Genomic DNA, 22750 nt, shown 5'->3' with positions numbered 1-22750 from the left:
AGGTAAAAACTCAGCTGTTTTCAGTGCAAATATTCCTCCACGTCGTGCATACAGTCATGTCATCGCAAAGCAAGCGATTCTGCTGACAATCGCAATATGCTCTGTCAGAAGAACACTGGAAAGTTGTGACTGTGGGGCGGCAGCAGGCATGACGATGCCATTGAGGGAGTAAAGGGAAGGTGCTTCGGAGGAGGACAGCAGGATTCATATGCACGGTCGGACAAAAGATCAGCAAACCAATTATAACCTCAAAACAGTGCATCAATCTGAGCTGAACATGCCAGCTGTGAGCACAAACAACTTACTTAACAACACTAACAGCACAGAAATCACACAATGACGGCAGCGTTCAGAAATGTGACGGTTAATAGACGACCGCCTGAGGTTTGACCACAGCCGCTAGATCTATTTCTGAGAACCAGACTTTTTCCTGTTATAAACCCCAAAACAAGTTCTTTCACAGATCACTTAAAAAAAAAAAACTCTTTTAAAAGTCAGACTACAACATTATTTCATAAGCCATGATGCAAAACCTTAGCAATATCAAGAATCTAAAATATTGTTTACACGATACAAGCACGGGTTTTTCAAAGTGGAGCGTCTCTAACTTTCAGTCGGGAAATTTTTTTCCAAACCAAATGAAGAAAATGTTTAAATTCCCACTGCTGGCTTTTCTTGTTTTATCAATCATTTAGCAGGCTTTCGAAAAGCTGCACGGGCACGACGCTGAAGCTCCTGTCAAAGATGGAATGAGTCTGATCTGAAAAACGAGTGTTTGCGATGAAACTTTGAGCCAATGTCCCGCTTGAGGAGACGCTGGGAAACAGATCGTCTTCAGTGATCTCTGCTGCTCACTCAGGAGCTCAGCTGAGACGCGGCAGCAGCAGTGAGGCACAGAGGCAGAGCTGGGTGGACAGATGGTACACTTGTATTTACAGGATGTGACAGCAGTATTTGGAAGGAGCAGGACATGGTACACAGTTAGTCATCATCCTCATTTTCAATGCAGTGTCTTTCTGTGTGTGCTTGTGCGTGTATACATGTTACCACAAATTGTTGTGGACATACATAAACGGAATAAAAAGCATTAATCATGTCCTCGGTGCATTTTAAAGCTTTAGCTACCAGTGAGTCATCAGTTGGGCCTTATACGCACACAGACACACCACGCATGTACGTGCATGTACTGTTGCATCACCATGCTGCCGTTGCCAGGGTCAGACTGGGTAGTTTAAGCTCCACCTCCTCAATCTGTCAACTCTGTGAGAGGAGCGGGTTCATGCATTTGTGTGTGTGTGTGTGTGTGTGTGTGTGTGTGTGTGTGTGTGTGTGTGTGTGACCACTGCCACACATGAACACCATCACTGCCTCAATAGGTCTAGGCATTAGATTCACCACACAGCTGCTTGCTTGGATTTAAGTCACAAAAAAAGCAACTCCAGCTGAAGCTTTTTATTGTGATCCTCTGGCCTCAGTAGCCACAAGCCAATAGAGCAAACAATTAGGATTCAGAGAGATGAGACCATTTAGTCAAAAACCATATTGAACCCTGGTTGGTTTTTGTTTGGTTTTCACCATTTATTTACGGGCTCATGGCACAGTCACTACAGACACTACATGTTCAACTATGCATGCCATATACTGTTATTTTCAGGACAAACTGCAAACTTAACGACATTCCCATTAGCCTCAGCTGTACTTTTAGTGCCAATTAGCAAATGTTAGCATGCCATCATGCTAAACTGAAACGGTTAATGTGGCAAACATTTACTTGCTATTCATCTATTCTGAGCTGGTTAGCATACTGACTTTAGCATTCAGCTCAAAGCAGCACCATGCCAGAGTACAGCCTCATAGCATGGCTCGAGACTCGTCTGTATGTCTAAAGGTTTACAACACACATCAAATATCCGTATGTACTTGCGAGTAGAGTGAAGAGGGAATCAGTGCTGCAGGGATACAAGGGAAGCACAGTTCTTTTGTACAGTCAAAAATGCATATGACCATAAATGTAGAGATAAATAACACATGGATTATTTTTAAATACTGTGATGGTTAGGGTAAAAATCCCTATTAGGCAACACTGCACCAAAACAACAAAATTAAAGGAATACTTTGACATTTTGGAAAATGTACTTATTCGCTTTCTTGTTATGAACAAGATGAGAAGGCTGATACCACTCTTATATCTGTCTTTGAAGCCTAGCTTAGCATCATTTCTTAGGAGTTTTTCCTTGCATGCACAGGTTGCCCAAACCTGCATCATCAGCATTTACTTTTAAAATGCTGTCTACTCTAATTATTGTTATTATTATTATTTTTTATGAATGACTACGATGATGAGTTAAACCCAGTTATTAGTCAGACCTAGTTTGCTTTTGGAGCCTGTGTCCTTCAACTGTTGGTTTCTCTCTCCATAAAGTCATCTGAGAATGAATGAAATATGTTTGCCTGAAGTGAAAACCCTGGTCGACAATATTTCAGATGCAATCAGCACTCACAGTGGCAGACAAAAAGTGAACAATAGCAATAAAATAAAAAAAGAAAACACTCTGTGGTGCTTTAATCACCTAAAAGCCTTTTAGTGAAGTGGAGGAGAGTCAGGAGTGGAGGATGGGAAGGAGATGAAGGGGAGGAAATATGGGAGGAAAATGAAGGAAGTAGGAAGCGAGGAGGGATGCAGAGGGCACGTTCAAGCCAGCATGAAAAATACCACTCATTCTTTCTGACTTCCCTCGGAAGCCTTTATCTTCTTTTCATTCATACCTCCCCCCTCCACAGAAACACTGTGCATCTGAACAGTAGCGGCGAAGTGATACAATCTCCTCACATTACAAAATGTATTAGATATTGCTTATGTGGTGAACTAACAGCAAACAGAACTGCCTCAAAAACAGAAAAATAAGTCAGAGTACCAAAAATACCAATAACGCAACTAAATTTAACACACCATTAAAAAAAAAACATGGGGTGTGTAATCTGCTGCTGTGCTAGTTCCTTCTTTGTCATGTTTCCATTTTTCTTTAACCTCTCTCTCTCCCTATTCTCTTTACAAGCCTGTCAGGCTGTTCCCATGACAACGGTGACTGCTAGCTGTCAGCAGTTGCCATAGTAATGAGAAATGATCTATCTGGGAGGGTGAACGGCCACATTTTTTTTGAAACATTTTGTTTGGTGTCGTTTGCATGAGTGCGTGACGCTCTGATGTTGGTCCTCAACTTCGGCCTGCAGAACGGTCTCCTATTCATCCCACGAATCTGTATGTTCATCAGTCTAATTACAGCAGCACACACCATGTGCAGAAAAAAAAAATCATGTTGGGATCGTTTTGATAGATATCGCAATATGAGTCGCGGTTTTATTTGAAATGAAAAAGACATTAAAATGATGACGATGTGATCTGTCCTGAGGTCTGTACAAGCAAACAAGCATGTTCCCCTTACATCTGGAGAATATGATTTGTATGCCAGGGCATGTCTGTAACACAGCGCTCCATTTAAAATGGTATGTTGTGACGCATTTTACCTTAAAATTGCAGCTCCTGTCATTTTAATATTGCACTTGACCATATTGCAGTTTATATAATATAATGAACTGCTCCTAACACACACACACACACACACACACACACACACACACACACACACAACACTGTCCTAACAAAGACTTTAATAAAATAAGAAAATATTCAGTTGAGTTGAGTGAGACTGTTCCACTTTTTCAGATCCATTTGGATCAAATTTAAACTGCTCATAATAGCACAGATGGCTGCACTTGTATCAAGAAAATAGATTCTAGAGAATTATTTAACCATGTTAATTAAATGACTTGTAATTGAATGTACTGCAGTGAAAAAAGGGCGACACCATGGAAGATAGTGGTTGAAATAAATAACTGTCTTTATCTGAAGTGAAACTGAATATATATGTGCCTTTTTGCACACAGCTGGTGTGGAAACTAGATGTGCAACAATATGATCTGCAGCATCGGTTCGAGCATCAATCAGTAAATGAATCGGTCTGTTTCATAAGAGACGAGCCATCCTTCTCACAAAATGCACTTTTGGGGTCATAAACATCTTCTGCTGGGGAGAAAAAAAAGTCACTGGTGTGAAGATTCTTTACAGTTGATCATCAGGATGACAGAAATACAAAACACCTTGTGGAGTTGACACACATTCATCTAATTGTTATTATTCACTGTATATTACTGAGAAAGGCGGGGATGGATAAACAACACTGTGCTCGGTAATGGCTAAACAGTTATTGATGTTCCTCAGTAAGTCAGGTTTTATTCCTGTGATGTTCAGTTCAGAATTGCAGAGTTGCTTCAGGCTGATATGCATGAAAAAGTCTTTCTAATGTGTCAAAACCAAACTAATCCACTGTTGTTGCTGCTCAGATTTAGTACCTGGATAGGTCTATACATATTGACTATCTGTACCCAAGTGTGGGTATACACCTAGAGATACCTCTAGGTGTTTCTCTCTAGGTCTCTCTTGAAAAAGATATCTATAAACATCAACACTGATTAAATGAAGGATTGTGAACACCTTCCCGCCCCTTTCGTGCATGCAGTCAATGTGGTTAACTGAATAAAAAAAGCTTTTCTCATTATGCAAATATTAAGAAGATGAGGTTAAAGGATGCTGATTCACTGCTGCGAGCTGTTAAACAAATGTTTATCAAAAAACATTTTGAATAGAGGAGTAAAACTAAAACTTTCATGTTAAAATAAGTAGTGGAACGTCTCTTTAATTTTCAGCTGCCTTGGTATTCAGGTCAGGGCTGCACATCAGCAGGTGGACGCACTAACAAGATGAGTAGTGTCAGATGACTGGATCGATAAACATATTAGCAAATCTGTGTGCTATTCCACACGCGCGCACACGCACAAACACACACAGTAAGGCGCAGACAGCTCGGCCCAGCCAGCAGCTTGGAAGATAAATAACCTACAGCTAGTCCTCACATATTGTGCTCCCTGTGCACACTCACACAGTCAGACACACAGAAACACACACGCTGATACCTCAGCCATCACCTGTCAATCTGCTCTGCCTCTCGGCCATAAACAGCGACTTTTCCGAGGAGCTGAAGGCTACATGGAAAGTTTAAAGCTCAGCCGCTAAGAAAGTAACTTCAGGAAAACATGCCTCGAAAGCAACAGAAAGTATCCTTCTTACTTTGTGTGATGGACATGCTGGTTTTGTGTTTTTCTAGGTATCTGCTGTCAGGTCCTGTATAGCTGAAAACCTCATATGTGAAAAGCATCAGCTAAACATTCTTATAGATAGAATAAATGTCCTCACCCTATAAATAACATATATGACTATATTTTATAAGATCGTCTCAAGCAGTGGGTTGAGATATCTAGTATAGCACTTCCTATTTATCTAATTATGACGTCTTTGCATCCATTCAAGGTGTTTCATTGAGCTCATTTGACCTGTGGCGTTCCACCAAGGCTCAATTCTGGGACCCTTCTTTTTCTTTTTCTCCGTTCTCCCATTTATTCAAATGTTTTTCACACCGTCTTTATAGCCCTGGTTTGGAAAATGTGCACTATAAATTAAGTTTTGCTCATTTAATTACTTGATACTATCTCCAGAAAACAACATCAATATTACAAGACTCCTTCTGATTTCAATTTTTTAGAAATGTGAGGTTAAGTTTGGGAGAGATCGTGGAAGCTATATTGATCAAAACAGAAGATTTTTTTTTTTTTTTTAGAAAAACTAAAAAAAAAACAAACGCCTTGACATATTCATCCACCACTCCGACCTCTGCACCTTCACTGTCTGCTTTGCTTTGTATGGCAAACTACTTCATGCACTGACACTGACCTTTGGCCTTTGTGCACTGCAGGATCGATCAATTTGAACATAAGGCCTGCGGATACTGGGCCGAAATGTCAGGGTTCGTCTACAGCGTTTACTTGGGCCACAAATAAAAAGAACTGACTGTTTCTCTTACTTCACTTTCACTGCTTATCTACAGATGAAATGCACTTCAAACTACAAGTCAAGGAGTCAATCATCACTGGCCATCATTGCTGATCTGTGTTGCCTTGTGAAGCCAAACAGGTTTGAAAGCATTTCAGCTGCAAATGGTCAGATCTTAGTGTGAGTGGACACAGTTCCGTGCTATTATATTCAGGGACCACACTGGCAGCTGTTTTAGGCATTTGGCCACGCATTAAATAAATGTTTCCAATGAGAATAATGTAAATTAAGTGTAATTTCAGCACTTAATTTAATGTTGGGGAGCTGCTGGTTTGGGAAACAAAGTTGTGACAGCGGATTCTTCCTGATAAACTACCTGTGTGCCTGCGAGCTCCAGCTGCACACAGCCTCCTCAAATAGCAACATGCTACGGACTTGCACGAAAGCAAGATGTTAAATTTGTCACTGACAAAAGTTTATTGAGACTTCTCCTTACCCTATTTGTCATCTGTCACCTGAGCAGTTAACAAATGCCCCTGGATATTTTTATTCTCTGTTACAAAGGAGCAGAAGTCTAATCTCTCTCTCAGACAGGGCATCAGGTTACATTTACACACTCGCTGACTCCGCTGTGAAAAATCTCCTGTCAAGCAGAATTCAGTCGTTCGTACCACCTTGTTCATGTTTGCCTGGGTTTGTAAACATGAGCGAACTTCCAGACAATGGGCTCGACTCTGATCTGCGGACTCATCGGGACCCCTGAGGGCCCCAACAAATTAGAGCTTAATATCGAAGGAGAGTTTCCGGGCAAGTTGGCACTTTTTCCAATACGGAGATGTCAGCACTGGGATTGAAAAGAACCTCATTCAATTGTGCGGTAAAATCTCAGGAGACAGTCGACTTCTCGTGTCAGCACAGAGCGCTTGCACCTTTGCCTCATAACAGTGCTATCACATGAACTCTGAAGGCCCGAAACTGAAAAAATAAAGTGAAATGTTATCAGACAAGTGAAAAATACAGCTCAATATATTCAGAAATAATACTATTGGGAGTGAGAACGGAGTGTAAAAAGTTGTAGAGCTCTCTCATTTTTAAAAACAAGTTATATTGTACATATTTTAACTCATAGTTTCTCAGACTTTTTTTGGTAAATCTTGTTATAGTTTTGCTTCTGGACTTGCACTCCTTTACACATGTTTAGTGTTATGCACCAAAATACCAAGGCTAATTCCTTGTATATGAAAACCTAGTTGGCAATAAACGGTTAATTCAATCAATCAACATTATTCATTTGACTCTTTTATTTATTTATCACAGGCTAATTTTATTTTCATTTTTTTCTATTTGTCTAGTCCCCCCCCCCTTATTATACAGACATAATGAGATGGGTGTGACCATGCATATCAGGAGAAGTGATCAGTCCTGGTTTGTTAGTGTGTTTCAGTCCAGCAGTAAACTGACTGCAGGTATAAGAACGACTATAGTGCCTTTATATTTCTTTTTACATTCCATTTTAATTGTTCAACTAATAAAACTTAATGATTTTCTTGTATTCACTCATACTTTTGACTTGTTTGATAACTTTTCATTACATTTGGTCAGTTCAGGGGCTCCACAGTAAACATTACATCTAATTTTAGTCACTCACATAGTAAATTTGACATCATCTTCAAATGGCCTTGAATTACTGTCGTGCATTTGAGTCTTTTCTTAAAGTTTGATAGCCACTATATTCCTGAAAAGTTCACTTTTGGAGATACATGTATTTCACCAGGCGGGGATGAAAAAACACTGTCAGTCAGCGTGGTGCTCTCAGCAGGATAAGCTCCCATAATCAACATTTAAACAAGGCTTCAATGAAAGTCTTTTCTCTTCTCCTCTCTCTCTCACTCTGAATCTGAATCTGAATCTTAGTCTTGCTCTTCAGCTGTCTGTCTCTTTGATGTTCGTGCCAGCTAGGATGCGAGTGGGTGCGCTGATTCTCACTGGTGAGATATAGATCCAAAATTCACAATATTCATAAACACACGCACATCATCACACATTCGCAACAGCCGGAGCTTGACGGAGTCCAAAACATGAAATATATTCCCTGAAAAAAGAACAGAAAATTGAATTTACGGAACGACTGCGGACAGCCGGTCAAGCCGAAGCACATAAGAAAGGAAAAGAAGGGATAAACAAATGAGTCTGTGTGGCCTCTGTGTGGCCTCTGTGTGTGTGTGTTTGTGTGCGCACGCATGCGTGTGTGCGTCACTGTGTAGTCAGAAACGACAGGCGATTTTCCTGAGGAAAGAAATCGCTGCAGGAGTAAATGTGTGTGTGTGTGTGTGTGTGTGTGTGTGTGTGTGTGTGTGTGTGTGTGTGGGAGTAAACGGTAGGTTTCAACAGAGGCAGCTTGATAACGCTCTCCACTCAGCTGTGTTAATAATATCCCACTCTGATGGGCCCTCAATCATCTGAGTGCACACCGTGTGCGCACACACACACACACACACACACACACACACACACACACACACACACACACACACACACACACACACACACACACACACACACACACACACACACATACACAGGCGGATGTTTTACTGCTGTTGCCTATATAAAGCAGCGTAATAAGAACAAAGAGGTCTGACTAGAATTAGAGCTGTGGGGGAAAACAGTTTGTCTGAAAAAAGGAAAGTCCACTACATGGTCAAAAGTCTGTGGACAGCCCAACAGCACACCCATGTGCGATTGTTGAATATCTTATTAACATGAGCAATCATATGCTGCTATTTACAGCCTCTATTCTACAAATAACTCAAATTCTTCTTGAGTTCCCTCAGTAAAAACTAAGGGGTCCAGCCCAAACCAGGAAAAAGTGTTCCAGTCTGTAAACAGGGGTGTCTGTCCACATACTTCTGGCCATGTAGTATATCTCTCTCCCCCTCTCCTCTCTTGTGCTTTTAATTCCCCAAGAGGCATCTGCAATCAACATTTACGCTCCAGGTCTGAGTGTTTGTATGTGTGGTTGGAGAGGGGAGAGCGGGGAGCCTGTGCCACTTCTAATTAAACTGAAACAGAGAAGAAGGAGGAGGGAGGGGGAGAGAGGAGGGGAGGGACAGAGAGAGAGAGAGGAGAGAGAAAGAGAGAGAGAGGAAGTGCTGCTTGCCTAATTTTAAGGAAAGCATCATTATTATCAATCAATAGGAGTCCGCCACGCTCTGTTTTGTCCATGATTATCATTACTGTCCTCGTATCAATTTGTCAGTGTGTGTGCACGTGTGTGTGCGCGCGTGTGTGTGCGTGTCATCTGAGTAATAGTGTAATTTTTTGAAAGTTGCCATAAATTGAATATGAAAAATGCTCTTGCGCCACCCCATTATCTGTCTCACTTTAAATCACGTCTCATGATGTTACAGTTATCATATTTTAATCTGATTGTCTGGTACTCTGGCTCACTGTCATCAAAGGCCCACGTCTTGTCACAAAGACTGCCTCGTACTGGAGATCGAGATTAGATTGTTTCTAGTGCCGGCTACACTCCTATCATAAAATATACCCAATCGTATTTGAACCACACCCACGTACAAATGAACAGTGAAAATAGAGGAGAGGATTTCATAGTGGGAAAATACAAGTTAGAACCACAATAGGTCATATTGTGTGATTTTTCTCTCAAAACTGAAGGTTGCGGATATAATGAGAGGAGGCCGAAATGAAAATAAACTTAATCTGAAGTGTGTGTAATAAACGTAATAGAGAGAAATACTGAAAAAGAAATGTGAGAAGCTCTCTTGGCCATTCTGCATGCACTTCTGGGATCTCTTATTTCAGCTTACTGCCCGGCATGTTTTCATTTAACTGCGTTATGACTCTGATGTGATTGATATCTGTGATTAACTGAATCAATCTGGATTGTCTTTTCAGAGCGGATTATCTGTTCATAGTCGAATAATGGATTCATATTGGTCCACGCCCCTGGTATTTAAATGACGAGTGTTTATCTATTTTCCACACTGGCATTAGTGGATTTAGTCAAAGGACAAGAATGACAAGTGGGAAAGTTTTTGTTGTTCCTCAGTTTCACCTAATGTCTCCAGCTATTAGGCAGAATTCACTCTAGAATTTCTGTTAGCAGTGGGAATGTAAATCCCCATCACCCCATTAAATTACCCTAAGACCATAATGAGGATAAAACTGCACTGGCGTTACAATATATTCCATCTACTGTGCACGACTGCATTTAGTCTGAGCAATTAAAGAGCATTACAAATACAGATTGTGCAGGAGAGGTCATTTCAGAATATGTCTGAGCACAATTTTTATATTCCGGTCATGGCTGCATTTATCTACTTATGGGCCATTAAATTTCAACGTTTCTCGATGATCTCGTGTTTGTCCCTTGCATCGCCGAAGAATTTCAAATTACACGGTTTTCCCTCGGGTATCCCTTCCTCAGCAGGCCACCTGCACAGATAATAGCCAGAGGATGCGCTCTCACAATTATGGGTATGATGGTGATATGATGGATCCAAGCTGCAGCTGAGCATCATCAACAACACTGAAGTACCCGTAATTATAGGAAAGAGCCTCCTCAAGGCTGTTAGAGCATTTACATGACAGTTACCAAGAGCAAAGAATAAAAAGCTCCCTTTGGCTCCATGGTTGTCCCACCAGTTGTCATAGCAACCAATAAAATACAGCGGGCTCCACTTTCACGACCAATTAATTACAGCAAGCTGTTTTTTTTTTTTTGAAAAATGTCTCTGACCAATCAGATCTCTTAGATCAAACTATCTCTCTATGATTGCTTGTTTCTACAAACCCACGTTAGACCAGCGTCCTTCACATTCAAATAGAAGCAGTGAGGTATCCTAAAGTACATCAGGTTGGCTTTTTAAAGCAGAGTTTAAGTTCCACGTGATGAAGAATAATTGCTGCTGCAGAGTGGAGCTTCAATCTCGCTCAGCTCTCAAGGGACTAGAATTGCCGACTCGCAGTTATATCCCTCCGCCAACCAGTCAAGTTGCGGTTTTCACCCATGTCTAGCCAGATTCATTTAATGCATTAAAGGATAACTTTCGTTTTTTACAACCTGGACTTTATTTGTAGCATTAAATACGACCATTTACTCATCCAGACAACTTTGGTGGCATTTGGAGTCGTTTTGAAGAAATTAGCCCCAGAGGAGCGGCGCGTATATCCGTATAATGCGAGTAATTGGGGCACCCGTGCGTAGCCTCTATAAACGCATAATCTGCGGCGAAACTTGTTCATATTCCAATATTTTGTTGTGATATGCTGGTGCTATTCCCCTCTGAGCCCATGGTGGCATGTTATCAACACCCAGTGTCTCTAGGCAACTACTTCTGACGTGGATGACGTCATTTTCGAGCGCCGCGCGCTGCGAGCAACCAGCCACAACACGGCTAACTCTGCGGCGGTCGGCTAGTTTAGCTGTAGTTTGCGACTGTTATTTTTCACAAAATTGATGAATATTTTTCCAACTCTGAGGTGGTGGACGATGACTTTGTTTACGATGGACGTCCTCACCGTTTTGAGCCAGAGTACACGGACGAGGAGCTCGTTGAAAGGAGGACGCGGAGGCAGAGAGAGGAACAGCTGGCCAAACAACAACAAATGGCTGCGCGTCCACGAGTAGACGGTAACTGGTGGTGTTCTTGTGGACAATGTTCATCGATGACAACAGAGGAGGATATGTTCATCGATGACAACAGAGGAGGATATGTTCATCGATGACAACAGAGGAGGATATGTTCATCGATGACAACAGAGGAGGAATGCCTCTGTTGCTCAGAGTGGGACTTGCAGCCAGGAGATACACGTCTGGATGTGTGAATAAATGTCTGTATCACAACACTGGAGGATTTCCGCTCCTCTTGGGCTAATTTCTTCAAAACGACTCCAAATGCCACCAAAGTTGTCTGGGTGTCTAAATGGTCGTAATTAATGCTACAAATAAAGTCCAGGTTGTAAAAAACGAAAGTTATCCTTTAAGTGAAGACTCTGAAGGAAATTAATTAACAGTATTAAGTGTATGTTTTGGCAAATTGAAAGTTATCACTTTATTGGCATGTTTGATTTTAGTAAATAATTTCCAGTGAGAAACATGTTGTCTTCACTTACAGGCTATTTTTAGCTCCGATAGAGAGCGTTGTGACATGGTGCAACAATCACCTGAAACTCAATATCAGCAGATCCAATGAGCTTGTGGTGAACTACAATGAAAACAAATATGGATGTTGCTGTATAGAAGCTACAAACATGGACACTTGGACACAACCTGGCAGCACACTTTCAAGGTGGACGCAAAAGATTAGTGTCACCGATCTGACCACATGTGAAACATGGTCACAATCTGCCTTCTGTTGCTGAGTTATGGTGCTGAATAATGACCAGAAAAGTTTTTTTTTGCAGAACATCATGATGTAACCTTTGACCTTTTGGACGTAAATGTCAGCATTTCATCATTTTATCCTGTGAGACATTTGTGTGAAAGTTTGTCATAATCAGCTCATGAATTCTTGAGTTGTGGCCAAAAACATGTTTTGTGAGGTCACAGTGACCTTTGACCAGCAAAATCTTCATCCTTGAGTCCAAGTGAACATTTGCGCCAGCTTCGCCTCCAGCCACAGCTGCTGCCGGCGCAGAGGCATAAAAACAGCAGCGGTCTTTCTGCCAGGTTGGAAAACAGTGACATGGTGGACTACGGGGAGTACTTTGGGAGTACTTCGACTAAAGCTGGAAAATACACAACTAGAAAGCGGTCTTCCAGTCATTCATCCGAGGGACTAATCAGTCACAAGCCAGACGTACTGCTGTGACGCAGCAGAGCTCAAGTTCTGGCTCAGGGCTCCCAGAGGACACAGGAGCAGAAGCTGTGGTCACAAAATAATCTCTGTTAAGTGATATAATGCATCACTTTCCGATCCCCTAATTCTACCTGCCGACAGCAGTTACACTATTAGACTTCTGCATATACTTTTGCAAAAACACCTGTTTGGAACATTTCACAGGTAAACAGGTTCATTGCCCACAGGTGATGTATCATGATTGGGTATGAAAGGCTCAGTTGTTCACAAGCACACATGATTAGGCGTGCAGTTCGCTCTGCGGCCACTACGCCCACGTCGCCTCGCAGCCTGGTGCTACTCTCGGAGGGCCTGGGCTCAGCACGAGGCTGTGTGAGCCGCTGCATGTCTTCTTTGTGTGTCAGAGACTCAGGTTCACCTGAACTTCAATCAGCCAAAGTAATTCACTCACAAGAAAAATATGTAAAACATGTCTTTGTGCGAACCAACTTCTAACCTCGGTTAAAGTCTTCCTCTGTAAGGTAAAGGCCTAGCCACAGGGGGTGGTGCTTTCCTGCGCTGAGTCAGACTCAATTCTCCGCGTTGGAACGTGTTACTACAAATGCAGGAATACTGCCGTCTGCTCCTCTTCCTCTTCAAAACGAATTTATCTAAAGAAACTACTGCATGTGAACCACAATCATTGCTAACAACCAAATAAGAACATCTCCCCCGTTTATGTGTTCTTCAATCACCTGAAAAAGCCGAAGAAACCAACCCCTGAATGCATCATCTGCTGTCATCGTGTTTCTGGTAGTCTGACAGTGCTTTGCGTGCTGCTGTGCACTGCCATTGTTCAGCACGAGTGCTAATTCATTCACTGACAGGTTTGTGTCTCCATCTATTTTAATGACTGACAGCCAAGAGACGCTGTCAGCAGATTATTTGATCCAACTGAGGCCCACAGCCGCCTATAACAGCGTTCGTTTCGCTTTTCCTGATCGGAAAATAAAAAAATAAAACCTTGCAGCAACAGTTTGATGGTTTTTTTTTTTTTTTTTTTTTTTTAACCCTAATGGCTTCCCTGAGGTGCGGTGAATGCCAGTGACGAGCTCGTTACTCCGTCGGGGTGTGTGTGGCTTCGTGCTTTGCTCTCACCTTGCGGCCGTCGCTCGCGTGGCAGTTGACGTTGAGCGGCGTAAGCAAGGCCATTAGCTTCTCCTCGTTTCCACTCCTGCGAATGTACACACACGCACAGAACGTACACATTAGAGATAGAAAACATCCAACGCCACAGAGGATTAGCGCTGTTCCTCAGCAGGAGAGCGCGGGGGAGAAAATGAGGGCGAAAGAGATAAGAAGCTTGAGACTGAAGGGAAAGGAGACATTTCTCCTGCAGAAACAGACATATAGAAATGTTTGGATCGACGTGTGCATGTGTGTGTGTTTTCCTGTAAACCTCACTGCAACAAGCTAAAGAAAATCTGTCAGAGAAGACCATTTAGCCTAGCTACAGAGGAGTTAACATTTTGTTTATGTAGTTGATCTGTTTCCTGGTTCCGGGGGCTCACTGCCCTGGCATTCGGAGACCACCAGGAAAGTCTTGCCAAGGCAGTGGCGCAGTCCAACCATCATCCCTGTGACAGCCGTAAAGGAAGAAGCTGTCAGATGGAAAGAAAAGGATTATTCTTCTGTGTTTCCACTCCTCTCCCTCTCTCCTTTTACTTGTGTTTTTCCCTTGGGCCTCTCCTTCCTTCTCTTTGTTTCTGTATCTTTCACATTCACATCCTCTCCATCCTCTCCCTCTCTTCCCATCCAAACTGTCCACCTTTACCATCCCGCCCTCCACCCTTAGTTTCTCCTTCTCCGCCTTTACCTCCACGGATCAGGATTGTCCATTTAGTTCTCTCGTTCTTTTGCTTTCTTTCGCTCAGCTCGCCACCTCCTCTTGCTGGTGCCCTAACACAAGAGAGCCTTCATTTCCATGCAAACGACATCTTGGGGATTTAACCGGGATGAAGGACATGGCGTTGTATGTGCGCGTCCTTGTTTGTTTGACAGATGCATGGGCAGCACGACTTAGCATCCAGCCAATTAACAATGAAGTGAATCAAGTCAAAAGAACCAAAAACAAACTGAAGTATATTGGGAAACATGTTATTTGCTTTCTTGACGACACTAAGCAGGAAGCCCCACCCAGCAGCAGACAGCTACCTTTGGACAGCGCCTGGCCGTTTCTGGTCTGTCACAGGTGCGACAGTGGCATCACTCCTCTCATCTAATTCTGGGGAAAAAAGCAAATAAGCATGTTTCCCAAAATCTCAGACTGTTCCTTTAATTTGCTCCTGATTGGTAACACCACTGTGTTCACAAATCCAGAGTGAACAGTCATATATCACATCCCGAGTCCGTCTGGCTCTGTCTCTCTGAGGCGTTTCAAGGGTGCGATTAGTAAGAGTTTATCATCTTTTTGTTGTGAATATTCTAAAGGCAGGCCTGATCTCGCACAAACGATCTACAGTGGCCCGCAAGGGACAGTGCTCACAACCATTCCTGAATATTAATCAATCTTTACACGTAAAGGGAAATGAAAATGCATCTCTGTAAGTGACTTGCATCTTATTTCAAAGACCTTCAAATCACTTAAGCTGGATGTTAATGGTATAAAGTTAAAGATAAATGGATCCTTGACATGCACATTTGAATTGGAAAACGTTGCTCAATCAATACTTTTATATGATCCATGGATAAAATAACGGTGTCTGATATGAAAGTTCCCTTGAAGTAAAAACCCACGGCGAATCATCGCCTGATAGCTCTTCTCCTTAGCTCTAGTGAGCATTTTATCATATTACAGCTCATTGTTTTGTTTTTATTGCTCGTAACTCTCCTGTTTTGGTTCTCAGCAGCATTGCTTTCAGACACAGAGAATGAAAAAGCTCCAGCAGAAATGCTCTGATTAAGTAACAAAGTACAACTGCTCATGTTCTGTACAATTTTGAGGGACTTGCACTTCAGTATTAGCATTTCTATTTACTTAAGCTACAATTAAAGTGCGATGCACACAAATAAATGCTAATGATGCTCTGTCTGATAAGCAGCTGTTTGCTCACATTTCAGTCATATCAACTTCATAAGGTGTTAATATTATAGTGCTGTGTTTACAAAATGCTGCCAAAGTAGCCAAATAATCCAATAATGCATTAAATAAATATGTTATGGGGATAATTTAACTATTTAGCGATAGGAACTCGATTTAACTGGACATTTAAAATCTATCTATATGATCACAAAGCATTAAGCAGTTAAAACATACCATTTTCCAATATCTAGAAATCATACATGAAGACCCAGAAAAGACTTGACTTCATCGCTTGTTGTCAGCTGACTGGCTGGCTTCAAAGTCAATGCATGGAGTCACTGCATTCCCTTCAGCCTGTGCAGAACCATTTCATCAGCTAAACTTATTTGTCTTCTACGCTGCTGTGCAAGGATGCTATCTGGGCCACAAATAAAAAGGTAAAAAATAAAGCAGAAAAACAACAATATCCCATAAGCCATGTGTGGGAGTTGTTTGACCAAACACAGCACTAAAAAAAAGGTAAAAAAGAAAAAGAATTTCTTCTGAAAAATGACATTGGTGATGAGCCAGTCAGTGGCTCAGCTGTGATAGAGGCACACTGAGTTCACAGTTCACACTTAAACAGCCTGCTGACCCCATAATACACTGGGGTACTGCGATGCTGGGCCAGCTGCTTCCCTGTGTGTGTGTGTGTCTGTGTGTGTTGCTGTGTATGCCTGGGAGAGAGAGAGAAAGAGAGAGAGGGAGAGGGGGAGAGGAAAAGAGAGAGAGCGGGAGGAAGGCTGTTGAGGCATTGAGCGCTCAGCCACCCACACACAATCCCAAACGAAAGCTATGCCATTTCCACATGCAAGAGACGAAAACACACACACGCACACACACAGACAAACACACACACGCACACAAGCACATTGCCCACATGCACTGCCTGCAACCATAACATGCCTCCAAAATGCACAAGTGTCCCTGGCCCACATGCGCTAAGCTTTCTGGATCTGAACCCCCTGTCTTGTGTAGGAGCTGAGTGTGTGAGTGCATGCATGTGTGTGTGTGTGTGTGTGTGCGTGTGCGTGTGCGCGTGCGTGTGTGTGTGTGAGATGGAGGAAAAGAAAGAACAAGTGATAAACTGTTCGACACCGGGAGAAAATTAACAAGCGAGAGGCAGAAGAACAAAAAGAAGAAGAAACAGAGGGAGTAAATTAAACAAGGAAACAAGACAGGAGGAAAGGAGAGGAGAGGAGAGGAGAAGAAGAAGAAAATGAAACAAAACAGAAACAAGAAAGGAGAGGAAAGATAGGAAACAAGAGAAAAAATGAGGAAGTCAAGAAGAGGAAACAAGGGGAAAAGATGAGAGAGGAAATAACAGGAAATGAGGAACAAGAGAGAGGAGGATAAGAAACAAGGACCGGAAGCAGAAAACAAAAGTGGATCAGAGAGGAGAGGAAGGGGAGGTAGCAAAGGAGAAAGAAGAGGGGGAAAACATGGAAACAAGGATAAAAGGGAAAGCACACAGAAGGATAGAAATAAGATGAAACCAGGAGAAAAGGTGAAAAAGGAGGAGAGCTTTGAGGGGACGAGAGGAGGGCAAAGGAAACATGAACAGGAGAGGAGCAGGGAAGAGAGTGAGCCTGGAAACAAGAAGAGAGGCAGCCACAGACCTGAACAGGTGAACAAGGAAGAGGAAAAAACGAGCAGGGGAGGAAAAAAACATGAAAGGATGCCACCAGAGCAGGAAAAAAAACTCCCCCATACAACAAGGCGAGAAAACAGGAGAAAAAAAAACTGAAATGACAACAAAGAGCATGCAGAGTCTGGTACTCACCTCGCCGCCTCCAGCAGCTCATCCTTCTTGTATTCACCTAGATGGTTACAGAAGATCATGGTGTCAGAGAACCGGCCGCTAACACACAACCACACACGCACACACATACATGATCAGAGAGAACCACACACACGCACACAGAGGAAGGGTCTATCTACTGGGGGGAAGACACCATCTCTCCTTCTATCTCTCCTCCTTCCCCCCCTCCTCTTCCTTCTCTCTTTCTCTGCCATTCTCGCTCAGTGCGCACCCCTCTGGCTCCGGTTGCCGTGACGATGCGTTGCCGGCAGCGACCACAGCACATTCATTGTTTGGGCGACGAGCGGCAGACTGACACGCGCTCTGCCTCTATCCCTCCGTGTGTCCGTCCATCCCTCCCTCCTTCGCCGCGTTTGTCTCCCGTCTCTCGGCCGCCGCTCATACTGCTAACCATCTTCCCTCGTTCTCCATCATCTCTGTCCCTCTCTCTCGGTCTCGCTCTCCCTCCTCAGGAGGCGCAGTTACCATCAAAAAACACAACAGAAATAAACAAACCCCTCCCCCTACCTCCCTCTCTCTCCCTCTCGCTCCCTCTCTTAGCCCTGCCCCCCCCCCCCCGCCCGCTACTACAGTCACAACACACACACCTTCCCATATGTGTCTCTTCTGCCTGGGAAACAGACGAGGGTGGGGGAGACGGAGGCTCTTCTCCGACATGGAATCTGTAACATTTGTCTGTCTGTTTAGGCAATGGCTTTCCTTTAGAGGTGCGCTATTTGATTAAAATATTATGGATTGTGTAAAAATCCTGATCAGTGTGCAGTGATAATTAAATAAGCCTAATTCATAATTAAAAACAGACTGAGATGTACAAGTTGTGGGAATCACATGAGATAAAAGATTAAAGAGATTCAAAATTGAGAGGGCCGAGGCGGGAATGACTCCATGTCCCTGTCATGGGTCAAGCTCCAAAAAAACTACATTTCCCATAAGGCAACTCAACACCACCTTCCGTCAGACCACCCCTGCCTCCTAAATGCCCACTCCCTTCAACACACACTTTCTTCTCATCATGTTAAGTCTCAAGCCCAGCCTGACGTGACCCTGTTGACATCATCCGGGTTGTTCTTGCAAACTTGGGAGAGCTCCCTCCAGAGCCAGAGAAGACGTCAGAAAACTGTTTTCACAAGCTGAGCAGCAGACGAGCACACTGAACTTCATGTGTCGAACAGCTGAAGAGCTATGGGACTTTTTAGCTTAGCTCATGTTAGCTTAGCATCTCAATTTCAGTAATTAACACATTACATCTTGTATCTTTTGGCTGTAGGTGGAAACACAAGCTGGAATATTTTTTCCCTTGGTTCGGTGTCTCGCTCCATCCTGTAAGGAAGGTTAATGTTATGGAAATCCTGAAATTCTAATGATTAAATATTAAACACCTCCTGTTAATAATTGCACTGGACCACGCCTATTCAGGCTGGGAGGTAGAAATGCTAACGGTCTTTTTTCCCACAGGCCAGGTTTAGCCTGTCTCTGCTTCACATTAAAAGCTTTCCAATGGCGAACCGGTGGGAGACTTCGCTTGTGAAAAAGCTTTAGCAGCTACAGAGCCAAACTTTGTTAGCAGTGCTGTTCTGTTAAATGTGGGCTGCACAAGAAAATATGAACATATTTGATGCCATTTGGTCAGCAGATGAGCTTTAATTATTGCAGGGAGCAGCAGTAGAAGAAGACTAGAAAAGAAGCCACAGTGAGGGGAGCATGCCATCAAGGTAAACAATGCATTTTACAGAAAACCATGCGGCAAGGCCTGACGTAGTAAGATTACAACTGCAACTTTTACTGAAAAGTGACTTCAGGGCTTATTCACACGTAAAAATCCATCTGCAAAATTGCTGGCGTACATTTACGTAACAAAGTTCATCACTGAGAGGGGCCGTAGAGAAAGAGAGAGATAGAAAATTGAAATAGGAAATACAAAAAAAAAAAAATCAAAGGAAGACGGAGAGGTAAATGTGATACAGATAAATGGAAAGAGGATGAGGAGGACGGGCTGTGTGTGCACGCCGCAGACGGAGGGGTGGGGTAGGGTGAGGAGTGAAGAAGAAAGGTTACAGAGAAGGGAAAAGGGGGAGGAGGGAGGAACAAAGGATTTGTAGATGAAAGAGAGGAGGGATGATTAGGGATCTGGAAACTGACATGCATGGATTTGACACAGTATAATTGGTGTTAGGGAGGCTAAGGCGGAACAGGCAGGAGAAGAAGGAAGGGGGGCAACGGAGAGGGGCCGAGATAGAAAAATATGAATACAACGAGAGAAGAGAGAAAGGTACAGCGAGAGATCAAGGCACTAAATTAGCTGTTATAGTTTTGAGCCAGTTTATGTGCTGGGAGAGAATCATTTTCCATTACACACCTGACAGTCACGCTTCTTACAGCTGTCCGGATTATATCATCATTATCATAATCACAATTACTATTATCAGCACGACTAACGTGCAACACGCACAACCGTTTCTCACATTTAATATTCTGTTTCTGAAGCTAATTTTCATTAGACTACATCTTGCCTACATCTTTGTATCAACTTTCCAAAACTCGCACAAATGTGCGACTGTTTTTCCTCCGAGTGAAAATGGGAAAGAGTTGGGAGGAACGCTTGAACCCCGCTCATATCTGAAGCATTAAATATTCGTCACACTTCAGTCTTCATGCAAACTAAACCGGTCAACGCTTTGAACTTCGCTGGTTTAAAATCAAGCTTTTAAGCTTCCTGATAGCTCTTATGGCGAGAGCGGGGAAGTCGTCAACCTCTCGGAGCAGCAACGAGTTTCTAAACAACAACAACAACACGCAAAAAAGAAAAAAAAACACTTTTAGTGATTTCACTCGCACAAGTTTCACCCTTCAAACAGGCATTCTACATCAAAACACGGAGCTACGCCTCCTTCCACCTGAAGTCAAAGAATCTATGGAGCAGAGTTACGACCGATGACAGAAAGGGAGTGACTCAGTCACTCAATTCAATTAGAGTGCAACTTATACCTGAGCACCCTCTGTAGCATTATGCTCAGCCGAGTCTGCTGCCACGCACCGTGTGCAAATGAAGGAATGGAAATGAATTGTAGGCAACACCAGATAGACTCTCTGCTCGGCCAGAGTTCGCTTCCAATATTATTAATGCTTTGAGAGCTAAAGTGATAGTGACTCAGCAGTTTTAATTAGTCTCTCTCACACATGCACACACACACACACACACACACACAAAGCAAGGACAAGCTGGACTATACCTCCCATACTTTAGGCACCACATCAAAACATCCCTTTGTAGGGATTATCCTGCTTCTTCACTTGCAGCTCACATGCAATCAAGAATGATTTACGACCACCAGGAGGCGCCAAAGACACAAATTCTACACCGTGCAATGCAGGGGCGTGGTTCTTTAAAGCCTTTTATCATTTCCTTGTGACCGTAGTGAAAGGATCACATCATCGCACCCGCTGTTGCCAGAATAAAATTATGTGCTAGCACACCCCCTCCACCGGCCGCGGCTAGCTTGTTAAAGTGGCTAAGTGCTGGTGATGACAACAGACAGGGATGAAGACAACGGCACAAAGGATGTGAAGGGGAGGAGCTGGCTTTATCCCAGCAGCTTCTTTGGAGTGAGACAGAGTCAGGACATGCCTGCTCGCTCAATGTAAGTGATTACTGAGCCACAAAGTCAGCAAAGCGCTTCAAATGTCATGTATTAATAGGACAAATAAAATATTAATTGCAATACTGGCAGCAGCCACCTGTGGCTGGCTGCATCTACACATTCAGAGTGGCCAATTTCAGGCGGCTTTGTGGTATAAGACAGAGGAGGATGTATACATTTAAGTATGTATGAGCGCATCTGAGTCTGACAGGGTGTGTGTGTCTGTGTGTGTGTGTGTGGTGTCAGCAATCCTGCTGACTCCAAACAGAAGAGACAAGGACAGGTTAAAGCTCGGGACAGGCTAGCTGCCTCCTGAATGATGATATTATGCGTGTTTGTGTGTGTGTGAGGGAGTGTAATTGCGCGTGTGTGGGTGTGTGTCTGTGTGTCTGTCTGTCTGTCACTCCCTTGCCAGACCACAGTAGACACCAGCGATCACGGTTTGAATTCCAATTGTTGTTCCTTTTCAAAGCATGTATTCCTTTCCATACATGCGTGTGTGTGTGTGTGTGTGTGTGTGCACGGGTGTGATCCAGGGCCGTGCACAGGTGAGTACAAGTCAATGTCAAACTCCTATATATATCTTGACCATGCAGCAGGGACCTAGCATACTCTGTGAGTGTGTGTGTGCCAAGTTGTTGTACAAGCACAGATGATGCTGACTGATGCTGACTGGACCATGAGTCGCCTCAGTGCCCAGCTGTCTGCTTGTGTGTGTGTGTGTGTGTGTGTGTGTGTGTGTGTTTAAATCAAATATCATTTATTGTAGAGGCAGTTTATCCGCTGTTATACAACAACTGGCTTTGAGTTGGGAGTTTTGAGCAATCCACTTACAACCTCAGCAAGGTCGCCACTGCTGAGGTTGTAAGTGGATCTGTGCGCACTGAGGCCAATCAGAAAGGGGCAATAAATAAATAAATAAACGGGGAAGTGAGCGGAAATTATAAAAGATGGTGTTTTGGGCCCTTTGCTGGCTGGCTCAGCTTACTTCACACATCCTTGCCACTTACACTGTGTGATTAATTGCTTCACACAGTGCACCGAAGAGAACCGCTCAGGATTAACTGTGGTTTTTTTGGCCGCCTGCTCCACCCTCTTCCACTTTGCGAGTTTTGCAGACACAAGAATGTGGGTGTTTTTGTCTGCGTGTAGCTTAACCAGAGGACGGACTGTTTGTAATTCATCATGGTACAACATCAGTGTCTGTCTGTGACCTTGATCGGGAACAGCCAAATGACTTATTATAAACTGCTGCAATTACAATTTATTGTGGGTGTAGCCGGAGGTGAGCAGGGGTGCTCTCGATTGGGCTTTCATCATTCTACTGAATGATCCTTTCTTCTGTTTTCAATATGTTTGTTCCTGTTCGGGAAGCATGGCGACCCACCAAAATGTGAGTGTGGCACTATATAAGACAGTGAT

The 22750-nt window shown here is 43.2% G+C and overlaps 1 protein-coding gene across 3 annotated transcripts in view; it reads right to left on the bottom strand.

The window, feature by feature from the left end:
* Positions 1 to 22750, bottom strand: part of LOC121622880 (poly [ADP-ribose] polymerase tankyrase-1-like) — an 86153-nt gene that overhangs the window by 38402 nt on the left and 25001 nt on the right. For all 3 annotated transcript variants that reach the window (XR_006007804.1, XM_041959927.1, XM_041959928.1), the window contains exons 5-6: positions 17652 to 17688; positions 13906 to 13981 (exon numbers count right to left, since the gene is read on the bottom strand). Coding sequence is in view for 2 of the 3 variants with exons in the window: in XM_041959927.1 (XP_041815861.1) it covers positions 13906 to 13981; positions 17652 to 17688 (113 nt within the window). In the remaining variant the exon portion in view is untranslated. The remainder of the gene's footprint in view (positions 1 to 13905; positions 13982 to 17651; positions 17689 to 22750) is intronic.

The sequence above is a fragment of the Chelmon rostratus genome, chromosome 19 (genome assembly GCF_017976325.1).
Source record: "Chelmon rostratus isolate fCheRos1 chromosome 19, fCheRos1.pri, whole genome shotgun sequence".
Classification (NCBI taxonomy): Eukaryota; Metazoa; Chordata; class Actinopteri; order Chaetodontiformes; family Chaetodontidae; genus Chelmon; species Chelmon rostratus.
The sequence above is the reverse complement of the archived record's forward strand: the minus strand, read 5'-3'. Positions and strand labels throughout refer to the sequence as shown.